The following is a 16,191-nucleotide window of genomic DNA, read 5'->3' as shown; positions in this document are numbered from 1 at the left end:
GCGTGCCTGCCGAGAGGCCGGAAGGCTCGTCCTGTGAGATTGCGATTACACAAGCCGGCTACTGGCCAGCGTAGCGTCGGCTTAGTACCCGGCGAGTGCACCGTTGTTTGAGGGGATGATTGCTACCAGGTGCCTCTGGAGCAGCCCCAGAAAAAAAATCGTTGGCTCTGGACATTTTGATTGCCGGCGTTGGCGTGTGCAGTTTTGTTACTCAGCAGCCGCCGGCTTGTCGCGGCGACGGAGCGCAACTCCGAGGCACGCCTTTTCCCAGCCGGGGGCATCGACCCAAGCGTGCGACAGGGATGTTCACCTTGACGTTGCTAGAGCACATTGAGCACTGCTATCAAATTCACCTCGAAATCGACGGCATCGCGGCGAGCAAGCTCGACATACTGAGTACGAGGAAAGTGCTGCATTGTATAGCCTGTGCGCAAACTTCTGTGGCAAGTCGAACTGCTTCTTGGGCTGTACTAATTAGTAGCACCTCGGGAGAAAAAAGGGCCGGAGGCCTGCAGCTCCCTAAGAGTCCTTGTTTTGACTCGCACTGACGACACAAGGCCGTGACCCGCAGTCCTCAGCGATACCCATGCCCTGCCCATGCCTACCTCTTACACTTGTGAAGCCACTGGAGCCGCGCTACTTGGAATCTTTTACGTTCCTGCAACTATTAGCAATCTTCTTGGACTATCTTAGTGATTTCGGAGTGCTGCTCAGGACGGGAGTAGTATATACAACTCTGTTTCAGGTCTCAATCTCACCGTTTTCTTGTTACTGTGGCTTGTGGCTGTACTCCGTATTCATTCGGGCGATAGCCGGTTCCACTTTCGTCCCAGGTCCCCTGAAGGCCCAGTTTGAACCCTAACAACGTAAGTACAGAGGTATTTAGTACTCAAATGGCTTCTTCGCTGGGCTTCACCGGCCTTCATCGCTCTCTCGAAACAAGCGGGCCACGGTCTTTTTACTACATTTCCTTTTCCAGCAAGTTTTCCGGCTGCGGTCCAGCCCTCTCGAAAGTGGTCAGTAGGGCAGCCTTGTTCCTGGCCCTCCTCCGCCTAGCAACCTTGACTTGGTTAGCCTTCAACCACCTGCCCATTGGCACTGCCCCCGTAGCCAGTCACCGATTTTTTTTTCTGATCCTGTTGCCCAGCCCCCGCTCAGATAGACAATGGCTAGGGTCAGGCAATCAGCGCAGCACCTCCAGATCACCATGAGCCACAAGAACGGGCGTTATGGTCTCGCGAATGCTGTCCCTCAAGCTTCAAGTGGCTACTTCCGGCCACCGTTACAGTTCTCTGATGATAATGATGCCATTCCGATACCATGACACGATATAATGTGCAATGGACTTATACAGCCACATAATTGTGGGGTCGTTGACTTGGAAACCTTCCTATATTCCGTATGTATTTTAACTGTTATTGGATATGATCGTATCACTCGTCGATTGCTCCCCAGCCGTCCGGCGAAAGTCATTCGTATGCTATTGGTGAGCTCATGGCAGCATTAGCTAAAGCACGACCACCTTCTTGGGTCGTGCACTGGCAGACAGCTGCCTGTTAACTTCACACTTCGTGATGTCATGATACTCCTGGTGGATGTTTAGACAAAAGCAAGCTTTCAGCGAACGGTTACCATTCAGTGCTCTTCACGTGACACATACTAGATGCGAGGCAAAAGTTTTACACCCTTGCAAGGTAGCTCTTTTCTTTGAGCTAGTCCCGGTTAAGCGATATGACAGCTCAGCGGACGCTCCCTAAAGGGTTCAGCGACATCAAGATACAATCCCGGGACAGAAAACTTACCCATTACCAGTACACATAACTAGTATATTTCTGCCTTGAAAATAAACGGCCAAACTACCGAGGCGACGGTTGTGAGTAATGGCATCATACCAAGGCGCGAGGAGACGAGTCATTGCATATCCACCACGTACATTACCTCCGGGCCAATACTGTAGCGAGATGCTCAAATTTAAATCCACAGTTTCTAGGGGAAGTGGATGGTCTCCTTCACATCCCAAAAATACCTTGCTTAGCGCGTTATGTCGGTCCCAAATATGGCAAGCTCTCCTGTGTATAGTAATGGTGTTAAACTAGTCAGTGATGGTTTGCTTAGACTGTGACTTGACGAAAAGCTCGGACCTCTTTCGTTTCTCAATATCGCCTGGGTAATAGTGCCATGATTTCCATCGTATCATCGCTTGATAAGTACGGAGTAGGCAGTGTGAATTTCTTTCCCACTCTATCCACAGCTTTAGCGCTGAACCACATTATGTCATTTACCATGCTACGCAGGCCAACACGTTCAAGTTTCAGGCAAAGCGAATCCATGTTATTGCTCTTTCTGCCAGCCAAGGGAAACCAGAAACAAAATGCCAAATGAGCTTTGATCAGCTATTATAGAACAAAGCTACCATAAAACCATGGTTTAGTAAAAGCGTTAACCCACTACATAATAATAACGATATAATGGTGTGATACACAGGAATAATTGCTATAGGTGCTTAACAGTATGGAAGAGTGGTTGAAATTATACGGAGATATTAAAAATATAAAAAGTAATAATAAGTATTAATCTAACCTCTAAATAGTTAGAAATATAACGTATACCTTTAAGGTAGGGAGTAGTTAATAATGTAATCAAATCTTCTTGCTAGAAAGACTAGTCTTATAATAATAATAAAAAGTGTAGTTAATAGATTTTCAATAAAGCTTTAATAATCCTAGAACTAGGTTAATAATATATTATTTATATAATATAATATCTTCTATATTTTCCTCTTAAACTCGTCAGTAATGGATGAATAAATCTTTCCATTATTAAACTACTTAATTATTTAAGACTATAGGGTAGGTATTAAAGTCTTTTAAAGCCAGGTTAGAGATTCTCCTATTAGTAATTTCATGTTTGTAAGGAACATATATAATTATCATGTAAGCTCTATATTTCATCTTTTAAAAAAGAATGTAGAAGTAGTTTGCCATAAGGAAGTGGAGTGTTATACTCGTGAAGGTCATCAAACATACGGAGGAGTCTATTGTGCTTGCATGTCAAGCTAATGTAGGCTGTATTTTCATCATCGGGCGGTGTGCATATGCTACACAACGTTTTTAACTATAAGGAAAATTACTCCAATACAAGGAATCAATTGCGATAAAAACCTTCCTACATTTTCTCGCGTTAAGGCATTAGTGCCAGTATCCCAGACGGCGCGCACATGTAACAACTCTCGGGGATCGCAATAATCAACCCCAACCTATCATATCCTCAAGAAAGACGCGGTAGAAAACTTCAATTGTTTCTCGATTGAAAATCGATTCTCTGGCAAGTCTTGAAATGTCGTTGAATTGGAAGTGTCTGTGGCTGGGTAGGCATCTTGGTGTCAGGCTATGTACTTGTCTAGGGTTTGTTGTTTCCTCTCTCGGGTAAGTCGTACGGTCTCTTCGAATTCTTCCAAATTGTAGCCAGACTATTCTACACCATTTCTCTCGTAATGATCAATGCATGCTTTCTCCATTGTATCCTCGTCTGTGTCGTCGTAGAATCCCTAAACATCGGACCACATCAATGGCGGCGTCGAATACACCGTTTTCTGCGATGATGAGCTGATCTGAATCAGATTTGCCTTCCATATCAGAGTCGCCTTCTATATGCTCATTATGATGCTCAAACATTTCTTCAGACGACTTGCTGAAACGCCGGTCTAGCAACTCGTGTCGGAGCGACTGTGCCATGTGGATAAGGTTGAGGTCGGTCCTGGCCTCGCCTGCGATGAGAATAGTCACAGACTGCGTGATATAATACTGCGGTAAGATGTAGGACATGATCCGTGCCTGAATATCTGCCGAAAACCTTGCGGGTTCTTGCACCCTGAGCTGCTCGAGCCCGTGAGTCGTGTCCATCTCCAGTTTGCGCCCAAAATATGGCTCTTTACACAGCCTGCGGGCTGTGTAAAGAGGAAGAGTGACGTCATACTCAAGCTATATTTGGTTGAATAAAAGAAGGTATCAACTCCGCCGTTCAAACAGATGTACGCGTGGACTTGGGTTTGGAACTCACTTGATGTAGAAGATTTTGGAGTTCCGACCACTCCACTGCAAATAATGCCTTTCGACACAAAAACACTATTTGCAAAGTTTGCGCCCAGCCGCAGCCAGCACCGCATTTGCCTCGCTGAGATGATGTGGCATCATCATGGTCGAAACTCTTATGGAGGCTCTGTCGTATACGAAGGGCTTTTTCAACCCTAGCCTGCGACTAACTACTGAAAATGTATCGCCGTCATAGTGACGCCATGGATGGTATTCCTCGACCCAAGGAGTTGCAAAGTAAACATACTCAATAACCCGCTGCAGGACAGTCTCGGAGCGCTTCCAAGCTCCTCTACCGTGGATGAGTCAAATCCTCCCCCATTGTCAGGGAGTTCTGCGCCGAAATCGTACCAATCCTTAACCACGTCGGCCCTCGCAACCCTTTGTCCCATGGAGGCTGGACAGTCGGCGTCACCGTCGACCTTGGCGAGGTTGAGTGTCATGCCATTACGGAACAGCGCAATAGCATCGCTGCATCGTACGATTCGTTAAGTTGGCGTGTCGGCAATTTTGGACACAGCTATAGAGGATTATGAACCTACCTATAAGAAGAGCCGACGTGGAACCAGACAATAAACTCTACTTGACAGGTGAATCTCTCTTTCACGGGCATTTTGCTCACGCAGAATTCTCGATTGCCGCTTGTCCCACGCGTCTTTGCAGCGCTCCTCGGCGTGTGGGTACAATAAAACAGCGGTCAGGAGGGTACAGATGAGCGTCAAGAGTCGAAAACTCATGTATCGGGTTGCTGGCATGATGATGGGCCTGATGGGCGTGTTAGTAATGCTTAACCTGGGAAATATTCAGGCGATCAATTCATCCCATCCCACTTACAACCATCCACAACGCTGGCGCACAAGCGGAGACTTTTAACGCGGGCGGAAAGAGTATTACTACGTGCACAGCACCATATCTCTAGGTGTACAGCGGTACGTGACAGGGTACTTATTTTTACTAGGGAATTATATATAAATATAGGTACCTCGAAATACGCTCTAGATAAATTCTTCTCTGTGCTACCACTACTACTAGCCTACTACTACTCTCGCTGTTACCGCTACCGCCAAGCCTCTAGAAGCCTCTTAACGCTAGTGGTGGCAGTAGTAGTAGCAGCAAGAGTAGGGAAGAAGCCTCGCTTACTAATTTACTTAAAAGAATTATTAATAGAGGAGGAAAAAGGAGGCTATTAGTGATACTTTATAGCTACTAAAGAAGTACTTTGATTTAGGTAGAGCTTATATAAAATCTAGAGGTACTATGCTAGTATAGTTCTTACGTACTGCTGTGTACCTAGAGATCTGGTGCTGTGCACGTAGCAATACTCGGCGGAAATGTCTGTATTCATATAATGAGTCAGCACCAATAGTTTACGATGATCAGCCACAACTGTAAATGAGAGACAAAATCAATTGAATTCTACCAGTAATATACTATCTTATACCCCGGCCCACCATCAAACCAAAGGTTCATCCTTCCAAGAAGGCCTAGGCCGCCGTTTATTATGGACCGCATTTCGCCAATTATGCTTATATTGTGTTACGCGAGTAATTTGTTGCCCGATATTCGTGTTGATAGACTCCAAGTTTGGGAGCGATTTCCGACATATTACACTTGGGCGCTCGCGCATTTATCTATGAATCACCTCCGTACCTAGTGAACGAGAGGGCTCAGGTTAGGCCTAGACGGCCCCGGCAAATATCGCAGCTTCGGAAAGCTTGACGAAAAGCAGCGTCTTTCTTCAATACAACTGGTGCCAATGTGTTTCGTGACCGGGCAATTGAGCATGGTGTCCGACCTGTCTGTGGTTCGCTGACCTTGAGGGTTTCTGTCGACAACTATATTAGAAAAAGCACCCGGCTGAGGACCGGTGCTGTCAACACTGTAGCGATAGTCTTGTTCGGAGTAGACAAGAAACGAGCCAGGCAGATGTTCGATAGAGAGGCAAGATGGTTAGTGACCCAACTTCTGTAGCTTGGCAGCTGGGCAGTCGATAGCAGGCCTACTGAGTAGTTACACCCCAAAAAGGCCGAGCCAGGCCTCGGAAAGAAATTTCGCTGAACGATCGGGGTCATCAGACAGTGGAACCTGCGCGTCGCTGTAGTTAACATGAGAGGCAAACAGCCCCTTACCGCTACCCTTGTGGCTCTGTCTTTTAGCGGATGCTGCACAGCGCTTTCTTCATCCTTCTCTGGCGAGGATCCGTGCCCGATCAGTTACGTGGTGGCTGGCGTTGGTACTGGAACGTCTCGCTACTGTAGCTCCACTCTCACTCTATCTTTTTCAGCTTTTAGGGCCAGACAACGAGTTTTCAAGGTCACCAAACTCACCAGATTTTAGGGATTGAAATCTAAAGTAGGTCTTTTATATAGCGCTTACCCGTAGAAGGTACCCTTTTTAAATCTTTTTTAAAAAAATCCTAACCCTAGTTAAGTTATATAAGTTTTTAATTTTTTTTAATATTAAACTAAAAGTAAAGAATAATTTACTAACTTTAGTTTCTTATAAAGATTTATTTAACTTTCTATCTAAATAGTTTTTTTTAGTTATTAAAAGAAAAGTAAATAATACTTAAAGTTAGCTTATTAGAAAGAGAAATTAAGAATAATTCCAGATTTATATTTAAAGATATATTTTATATTAGTTATGTGTAAATTCTGTCTTAAAAAGAGGCTACTTAAAGAGGCCTGATTCTGGCTTCTTCGCTATGGCTTCATCGATCGACCGCAGGGGCCTGGCTGGCTGCTTGGCTTGCTGGCTGGCCGGCTGGCTGCAGGGGTCGTCAGGCGTCAGGATGGTGGACTAAATACTTGCATAACGAAATCGAGGGGGTACATGGAGGTACCTTTGCTGCATAATTTGCTGGCTGAGATACCTTTTCCAACCCACTTTGGTCCAGATCCATGTAGTTGGTCATCTTTGGACACTCGTTGTCTCCTTTGACGATCCTAACATTCGAAATACGCCGCGAACGTGCGCGGTTGATCGCGTCGAACATGGTAATGTGGCAAAGCCAGGGCGAGATACCTAAGCCCAAGGCCAAATAACCATTTCCCCCAAACTTAGAGGAGTAGCTGGAGTCTTTCCTTGCCACAATGAATGTAGCAGATGAGGATAGTATTCCGCCACTGGTTTTGCTCTACAATCCACTTTCGCTCACAACTGTGCATCTATGCAGGTACTTACTGACGTCGCCACCGGTAGGAGCTTTGTAGGGCCTTGTCACTTCTCAGCGATATTTTGATGGTGCTTTGGTCCAAGCTTGCAATACACGTCCAAGCAATAGCCTAGTCACACTCAATACGGCCTCTTCTAGCGAAAATGAACATTGCGTTCTCACAGTAGTTGGGATCGTCGCTGTCTCCGGTCACCACAGCCTAGCCAAATCACAGCGAGCAGTCCGCCAATGGGCTAGCTCTCGCTGTGTAAGACAGGTGGAGTACGCGCCAGCCTTAATACTGCCCACGATGTTCAGACCGTTGCTTTAGTAAACACAAAAGGAAGTTAGTTCTCGAAACGAAGTTACTGTTCTACAACTACCGTGTAGAGCGGCGATCTTTGTGCTGACCTCGCAAAAAGATGTGGAATCCTCACGGCTGACTCTCTCAAACACAATGACAACAAAAACCCCAGTCTTTGCACAATACTTCGGGGACCCCAGCTTGTTTGCTGTTTAGAGGGGAAGTTGCCCGCCCCAGCTAGACTTGGACGGAAACTGTAAGCCCACGAGGTTCATGCTGATGAGAATTGCTGGTTCATAGCCAATGCTAATGCTTTCATGTTCTCGGTGGATGACCTCGAGGAGTGGGATGGCGAGGTTCCCGTTTCAGTCATATCTCGCAAGTGGTCTTCAGGAGACACCGGAATTCGAGGAGGATGACGATGATCTGGAATTGGAAGCGGAGAGAGAACGGGCTGAGAAGCTATTCAAAGAGTGTGCGCACTTTCGTCAAACATACAAAGACTGCTAGCTGACATGTTCTAGACCATGACCCCGCCCTTGACGATCCCGCCAACTTCAAGCCACCCTTCGATGAAGACGAGGTCATACATGAAATCAAGTATCTGCACTTGTTACCTTTAGACGTGTGGGGCTACTTTGCAATGGCGTCGGTGTCAACAATCGACTAATAGGGAATTCAGAATTCAGTGTGAAGAGGGCTGGTGGTTTACGATTCTACAATGCTCACTCATGTGCCGGGGCGGATTCTGCACGAAAACATTCGACGGCTACATCCTTTGTAGCAACTGTAATATGACTACGCATGATGATCCTTATAAGCGGGAAGAATTCAGCGACAACTTTGGCAATAACGACATGAGCGACTGGAAGATTCAGAAGGGCCAGTTCCAAGTCTCGCCGGAAGGCCTCAGCGCGAACGATGCTGCGGAAGTTGAAGCCATCATTTATCGTCACAAGGTCACTGATTTTATCTTTGAAGCCGATCTCACATTTCAAGCCGCCAATTCCGCCGATACCGCCGGTGATGCTGGTCTCGTGTTCCGCGCGACACATGCAGGTGAGGCTCAACAAGGGTACACTGTCGGCTTTTCCTATGCCGCTGTCAACCTGCGCGGCGGAAAATTGATTCTCAACCGTATGCCTGGCAATATGCAGCTAGCTTCCACCAAAATAGACACACAAGAGAAAGAAACAGTCCACCTCATGGTGCAGGCCATCAATGAGGCTATCTCGGTGTACGTGGGCAGTGTGAGCACTCCACAACTTGTACAAAAAGACGCGACTTTTGAGAACGGCTTCAATGACGTGAAGGTTAGCAACACCGGTGTTACATTTTCTAATATTGCAATGATCCCCATGGCAAGGCAGCGAGAGATTCTTGACAGGTACAGCAGTTTCTATCGCGCAGTGGCGGGTGACACGTGCCAGCGAATTGCTGACAAGCATGACTCGAAATATTGAGCTTAATTGTAAGAAATCCAGAGTTTTTACCAGAGTAATCCCCTTAGCTCTTTGCTTGGACTGCTAACTGTTACTTCTAGACAATTTTGAATGCCCGCATTGCAAGATGGTATGCTGCTCAACTCGATGTTTCGAGATATTCTGGTTTCCAGAGTCGTACTAACTATGCTGTGTAGACTGCTCGGGTCTCAAGGTCGATTAATTTTATTGCGTGGCAAGAGAAGAAAGTTTTCGCCTCAAAACCAGGTGTCACTCACAGTGATTATGGCGGCGACGTGCAAGATGAAGTAGCTCTCAGCGGTTAAGGGGGCAGGTGTATTGATACCGGCTGCGCAGTCGTATCCCCGGAGGCCGCCAGTTCCGGTGACTGTCCCCGCGGCAAAGATTATATCATTCATTGGGAGAAACCCGGCCGCTCTGGCGAGTGGTTCGGCTACGGCTACACAAGCCGTGATGCCTGTTGCTCCCTCTGGACAAATGGCTGGAAGTTTGGGTCGCTGCACTTGCGATGCGCTGACCCTTGGCTAGATTGCGTCAGCCTGGGCACCTGCGTGGTCGACGATGAGCCGGAATGGAGCATTTGCGATACGCAACCCCGAAAAGATCCTCCCGCGGCGTTCAAGGCAAGGGCTGTCTCGCACACTATGCTCGGCGGGTTCAAAATATTGTACACTATGGCAGTGAAATTTTTAAAAACATCTATAATTCAAATCAGCACCCGTACCACGTTCTCGCAATAATGACAGGGGCTATAACTATAATTCCAGGAATGGCGATTCCTTCTGTCGCTGACACGGACACGGTACGAGGGCGACACACCGACGTGCAGATCGTTTCCGCCGACTCTTACCATCTCTTGCCCTTCCGTCTCCTCGCCAAGAGCAACCAGCACCCGCAGAGGATCTCCAACCACGTACACCTTGGGTCAGCTAAAAAAAGATGCAGCGTCTTTTAGGGACGGCTGGTTTAGGACCAGTCGTGATCTCATCGGGATTCAGACCTGCATAGCGACTTGGTCAGACGTGAGTAAACTCTCTGCCGAGGCTTCACTTACCAAATCCGAAAACACATATCAAAAAGTGGCCCTGCGCTACTCGCATCGCCTGCAGATTCTCCATGGGCAACTCTGCCTTGAGCCTCTCGGAAACGTCGAATGCCAACACTCGTGAAGCGGGAAAAGCCGACGCGCACAGCGCAAGGGTTTGGAAGCTGCGCGGCAGAAATGCGGCGTGTTCAAAGTCAATTATGTACAATTCTTGGTCGGGTCCAAAGATGAAATTTGCAGGATACAGATCCGAGTAGACCAGGCAGAGCTCGCGCTCCAGCGTAATCTTCCAGGGATTTCGGGCCTTGGCCATGGGTGTCAACGCGGTCAGCTTGTTGATGTGCGCTTCCAGGCTGTCGACCGAGTCGAAGACGGCAGCGGCCGTGCTGTCCTTGAACATCGATGCCGTATGATGCCGCCCCGGTACGGACCAGGCGGCGAACCCTGGGGTGGGGTGATGCTGGAGAGAGTGCGGATGCCCTGCGCAATCTTGTCAATCAAGGGCTGCTGCTGTGCTACCGACAGCGTCTTCTGGAGCTCGAGAAAGGTGTGGCCCTGAATATACTCGCTGACCATAAAGAGAGTATTTTTGTGTTCAATGAGACGATATACTTTCGGGATACCCGGGAGCCCTCCCACCGCGGCGCCCGACGTAAGCATGGCCTGGAGCTGCTCATAGGCGTAGATGTGCGTCTCGGCCTCCATCCGCATCCACCATGTGTCGCCAAACTTGACGTAGAATACTGGTGCATTGACGGGATAGGGGAACCCGCTTGATTTTGGATAATTTCGCTGTATTTCGGCGAGTTCTCTTCCACTCAGACGGTCGGCCTGGAATTGCAACTGACGGGAGTCCATTGTGTCAACTGCGAGGGACGAGGTAGGCTGCAAGGGAGTGAGGCAGCGCGATTCTGTCGTCGTTGGGTTGGCTTTCGAACCCACAACTTTACGCGCCGCACCGTCTATAAAGGGGTACGCCTCCCCTATCTCGCGACCGGTACGGGCCATGTCACCACCTTTAGCAACCCTGCCGTGCGATACAGCCAGTTTTAGATGACGGGATGTCTCTGGGTTAATCGGATACCACCATGATCCTGAATGAACCTGCATCACTGCTATTTCTGTCATGTATTTGCCCCCCAAAAAACAGAATTTATTGAAATTGAAGTTTGCGTCGTCCTATACGTATCTACTGGGTAAATCCAGCACCGATTTCTGGTTGTCTCCTCTGCATTGTCGGCGACGGGTTGCCCTGCTTGAGCCGGGTCAGCTACGGCGGTGGCAGCCTTCCGCGGAAATGGTGCCGCCACGTATCAAAGCATTGTCGAGCCACACCAAAAGCTAGATTTACAAATTTCCTTATGCAAAACACACTGAGACGGCAATTATTTTAGTTTACTATTTATTCCATGTCTTGTTCAACTAAATGTAGTCTAAACAGCACTCGTCAAAAACGCACCATGGAAGATAATAAACGAGAAAATTACAGAGGAGCCGGGAAAGTTCCCAGTAGAAGGGACAGTATAACAAAACACAGAAAGACTGATGAGCGTCGTGCTGGAAGTTGCTCATGTGTTGCCTCTGAGAGCGAAGCCGTCTCCACATGCAAAGCGCTCGTGGACGGCGCACTCAACTACGCCAGGTGAATACACACTGGCGTAACAAGGCAAGGTCAGCGAGGCGAGCAGGCTGTATTGTGGTAGAGCTCGAAAACACTGCCAAGTCGGCGGCGAAACAGTCCGACGATGCCATCAGGCAGCAGAAAAAGACTCACTAGCATGAACTTCTAGCGGATCAGCAACATCTGGAAGAAAGGCGCTTTAGTTCCCGTTCCGTCGCAGAGTATGTGTACAAAGCAAAACGGCTTCGATTATGCTGACGATTAACTGACAGGCCATGCACCCGTACGCCGGGGCAGCGGCGTAGATGGAGAGCAACTAAGCTACGCGCTAGCGGTTACGATCAGGGAAGCGCGACGCTAGCTTTAGCGATTTCATGGTGGTTATGCTCAGGCATCTACCCATACCACGCTCAATATGCCGTAATTGTGGATGGTGATTCAGCTTGTCGGTCAGGCAGAGTGACTTCGGGTTTCACTCAACACCAGTAGAGTAACGGAAGACGACGGTTACGGCGACCGACGATTTGTTTAGGTTTGCGGTCCTGAAGTTAACGCTACAACAGGGCTCATTTCAGTATCTAGATTCACCACACGTGCAAATTTTAAACCCCAAGACAATCACACTACCCACATTACCCACATTACCCACATTACAGCTATATTTAAGTTCGAAGTATTGTCTATATTGGGCATACGAAGTATGTCGAGAAAGGCAATGTCCATCCATGCCAGAGAGCTCCCTCCGTACGAGTGTCGCTTTACGAACAGGACTTACTGCCCTGCTTAAAATGAGTGGTCTCTTCGCTAGATAGGCCCTCGATACGACTCTGGGCAGTTTGCGATTGCAGCGCACTGTTCCGGTCTTAGAAGGGTTGCCCTAACGTCTATCAATTAATCTTAACTTTCAAATAATATAAAAACTTATGAGAAAACCGTTTATATAAAATGATGTTTAGTTAAATATAGTAAGGCTTAAGAATAAATTAAGTAACTGCCTATAATTCATAATATTTTCTGTTCCTGCCTTAGACACCCAGACAGGTCCACTTTTCTGTGCACGCTCATCACCACCTCGTGCTACTCACGAGCTTCAACGTCTATTTTCGTTCGCAAACTTGGTCATTTCATGACCTACTATTTGCCTGCTTCAATCTCGCTCGCTTCCTTTTCAATCGCTTGTATATGAAATCCCAACGAACCGCCCTCACCGTGGAGAGTATGAGTGCCATATTTGGAGCGTTACGCAGGCGGCCACTGTCTGATGCGTACAGACAGTTTACCCACGGAGGCAATTACTGGGCCGATCTTTATCTACTGGAGCGCTGGAACCAGCAAATACAGCCCGTCGTGTACCGTGGCGAGGTCTACAACGGCTATGAGTTGCTACGACGAGTAGGGAACTGGTGCTGGTTAACCAAAGATCCAATAACCAGGTGCATATCTATCAACCCCCTCGTAACACTCTAATGTATGCACGACTAATGAAGCCAGAGAATTCCTGACTATCAAGTTTCTTCCTCGAGGCGAGAACGGAGAGCTAGACATATTCCGGTATATCACGAAGCACTGCCGAAGCCCCTTTGTCTCGACGCTGCGTGACAGCTTCACCATCCCGCACCACCTGAGCAAGAGTATGAGCACACATCCCAAAAACTTCAGCCAGATATTCTTCCAGGCACTCGTTTATCCAGCAACCGGTACTTGCCTGGGGCGTTACACCGACGTGACAGAAAATCACGATGACAACCCCGACATCCCTTTCACGCTGCAGCGACGGCAAACGTATATCAGACAGGTCGTCGAGGGGTTGTGCGACCTCCACCGCATCGGCGTGGTGCACGGCGGTAGGTGATATCAGTCAAGACGACTTGATGATTGTTAACTTTGTTCAGATATCCATCTCGGAAATGTTGCACTCGCACTGCCCAGCGACAAGCACCTGGAGGACCTCTTCGAACGGCCCCCGCTGGAGGATGAAATTCGTCTTATAAGCGGGGAACTGCCGCCGCCGTGGATGCCGTGCCGCTCCACTGAGCCCGAAGACATTGGATTTACGCCTAGCGGCGTCCGGCTCATAGACTTTGGCTACTCTTTCATCCCTGAACGCGGCGCATTCTACGCTGCTGACAAGTTTCCAAAAGGTACGTGGCCGCCGCCGGAGCTTCTCGCTGGGCAGAGGGGGACCGACCGTCCATTTAAGGCGGACAGCTGGTATCTGGGCCATTTGGTATGTTGAATAAAAAGTTGTGGCAAGTGGTGGGTTGAAACTGACGCGTGTAGATGTACGCTATTCTAGCGCATATGCCACACTTTGCCTACCGCGCGCTGGGTTGCGATGATGAAGGGCTGCTGGACGAGTACAGAATATCGATAGAGATGCTGGAACAGGGCAAAGATGAGTTTTTCCAAGAGTTGCCTGAGGAGATAAGAAGCAAATACCTACCTATTCTTCTTGGACTCCTAAAGTTTGATCCAAAGGAGAGATTATCTGTACCTGAGGTGTTACGGAGTATTAGAAATCTAGAAGTATAGTAGTACATTAGCTCTACTTTACATTTAATACATCGCCACTCTAAAACCACACCCAACCTGATCTGTCGACTGCTCGTTTTCCAGGAGACAACAACCAGAGACCTGGGCGAGAGACGAGCCGGCCCGATGCCGAGCCTTGCTCTGAGCCCGAGTCCGACCATTCAGAAGCAGCTGAATGACTTTCGCTTCTACGATCGTGCGACATCGAAATAGGCCGAGAATATGACATAGAAAACTGGAAGTGCATTCATTATGACCTTTATTGTACATAAGTAACTATCTAATCATATCTACTTTCGTAGAGGAATAATTCTTTAAAGATGCTATGTTTTGGTGCGATGTGGACCGAATCACGAATTCAAGTGCGTTGGTACTAAATGGTGCACCATACGACCCATACATGGGAAATGCAAGAAAAGCATCAACAACCACTGAATGAGTTCACTCGCGAGTTTGCTACGTACTGGTAGGACAATATCGCGCAGTCATTGGATGTGATGAGATATGCAGGTGTGCCCAGTCACCGCAAAGCTTCCGGTTTCGATTGATCTTACGAGCATAGTGAAAAAAAAATATTCAAGGCTTCTTTAGAATGTGATGCAGGAAAAACTCCTTATTGTAGATCCCCTCAAGGACATATTTACTAGATTATATACCGTGTCGCATAGAGCTATAGCTTTGCTGCTTCGTCATAGTGATTCTTGCTTCTGTGCTCAAGTTGTACCATTGTACTGCTGAACTTTTTTGAATGTGGCTAGGTGGTAACATTGCATCGTTTCGAGAACACAGCCTGATAAATGATTAGCCACGATTTCGATTTTTGCTCCCCTCATCAAGCAGAAAACGTACACTCTAGTCCACTGTATGACTTCTCAAAGCTCATTATTTTGACAACAAAGGCCTCTGCAACACTCAAAGCCAATATCGCAATATCCTCGGGCAATGAAACTGTGGCCATCGCGGCAGGATTGGCAGTGATGAACACGAGATCCAAAGTTGTCGATACTGTAGCACTGCTGACCCAATACTAGTGATGCTAGAATAAGAGAAGCGCCCACGAATAAGGTATTGCACTGCATAATGAGATATGAAGAAATGTGTCGTGGCTTTCGTCTATTGTAAGTGGGGGTAGGCACTGGTGCTCTCAGAATGTTAAGTTGAGTATACTGTATTCGACTGTGTATTAAATACTTTGAAGTATCATTAACATCGGCGGTGAATCGGACCATTTGTGATCCGTGACTTCGGATCGTCGCTCGAACTAGACCCCTCTCGACAACAATTGCATATGCCAAGACTATGCAGCTCCGCAGAATATTGAGTGATACATGAGTGATTTGGGTGAGCAGCGTCCAAGAGGCATCGATATGCGGAAACTAGCTGTGCAGTTCTTTCCAAGAAAAACGCTGTAGCTTGCACAGACTAGAAGCGCGATCGTTGACGACTAATTATAATGGCAAAATAGTACAAAGGGCAGAAATTGTAAATCGCGGCCCGAAAATCTATCATGTAAAGAATAGTAATCTTCAATACGCCCAGGGTGAGAGATCTATGCATCGATCGTTCGACTGGATCCAGCTCCAATAGTCTTCCGCCCCATGCTAGCACCTAGCAGCCGGCGATGCGGATATGCATGCATTAGCTCCGCTCGCCATAATCAATGCCTGCGCGCCTGTAATTTTTTTGATCAAATGTGCAGCTGCTTTAATAAAGATGCGCAGGTATATCCCTATATGGCATTGTTGTGCTGCATCAGCACTTATCTGTAGACCAGGCCATGAAGCTTCGCGTTAAATCTCGGAAGAATCATCACGGACGGCCTGCGGGTGAGCAATGATCCCCCAACCCTTCTGGTATTGTTTCAGCTTCTCTACCAGACGGCGCTAGTTGCATCTCTGTGGCCCGCAAGCGACACACCAAGTCTGACATAGTATGGCGTGGTAATCTCGTGGAGAAAGTCTCAACGGGGACTGCCATATTA

At 47.7% G+C, this 16,191-nt stretch overlaps 5 protein-coding genes across 5 annotated transcripts; 3 read left to right on the top strand and 2 right to left on the bottom strand.

Annotated features, from left to right (window-relative positions):
- Positions 1-3,497: 3,497 nt before the first annotated feature.
- V2A60_007246 (uncharacterized protein) lies at positions 3,498-3,902 on the bottom strand (the record flags this gene model as incomplete). The annotated part of the gene is made up of 1 exon (XM_083258531.1): positions 3,498-3,902. One exon carries the CDS (start codon positions 3,900-3,902, stop codon positions 3,498-3,500), a length of 405 nt encoding a protein of 134 aa, XP_083114657.1.
- A 3,995-nt stretch (positions 3,903-7,897) lies between these two features.
- V2A60_007245 (uncharacterized protein) lies at positions 7,898-8,219 on the top strand (the record flags this gene model as incomplete). The annotated part of the gene is made up of 2 exons (XM_083258530.1): positions 7,898-8,024; positions 8,074-8,219. 2 exons carry the CDS (start codon positions 7,898-7,900, stop codon positions 8,217-8,219), a joined length of 273 nt encoding a protein of 90 aa, XP_083114656.1.
- A 124-nt stretch (positions 8,220-8,343) lies between these two features.
- Positions 8,344-9,752, top strand: V2A60_007244 (uncharacterized protein; the record flags this gene model as incomplete). Its single annotated transcript, XM_083258529.1, has 5 exons — positions 8,344-8,936; positions 8,995-9,020; positions 9,093-9,121; positions 9,189-9,312; positions 9,349-9,752. The coding sequence occupies 5 exons, from the start codon at positions 8,344-8,346 to the stop codon at positions 9,750-9,752; spliced, it is 1,176 nt and encodes a 391-aa protein (XP_083114655.1).
- Positions 9,753-9,941: 189 nt separating this feature from the next.
- On the bottom strand, positions 9,942-10,915 carry V2A60_007243 (uncharacterized protein; the record flags this gene model as incomplete). The annotated part of the gene is made up of 3 exons (XM_083258528.1): positions 9,942-10,012; positions 10,067-10,443; positions 10,485-10,915. The coding sequence occupies 3 exons, from the start codon at positions 10,913-10,915 to the stop codon at positions 9,942-9,944; spliced, it is 879 nt and encodes a 292-aa protein (XP_083114654.1).
- A 1,981-nt stretch (positions 10,916-12,896) lies between these two features.
- On the top strand, positions 12,897-14,423 carry V2A60_007242 (uncharacterized protein; the record flags this gene model as incomplete). Its single annotated transcript, XM_083258527.1, has 5 exons — positions 12,897-13,111; positions 13,170-13,522; positions 13,571-13,905; positions 13,959-14,168; positions 14,295-14,423. The coding sequence occupies 5 exons, from the start codon at positions 12,897-12,899 to the stop codon at positions 14,421-14,423; spliced, it is 1,242 nt and encodes a 413-aa protein (XP_083114653.1).
- Positions 14,424-16,191: the final 1,768 nt, after the last annotated feature.

Source organism: Cordyceps javanica, chromosome 4 (assembly GCF_051103115.1).
Source record: "Cordyceps javanica chromosome 4, complete sequence".
In the NCBI taxonomy this organism is placed as follows: Eukaryota; Fungi; Ascomycota; class Sordariomycetes; order Hypocreales; family Cordycipitaceae; genus Cordyceps; species Cordyceps javanica.
Note: the sequence above shows the minus strand (reverse complement) of the source record. Positions and strands in the feature narration are given on the sequence as shown.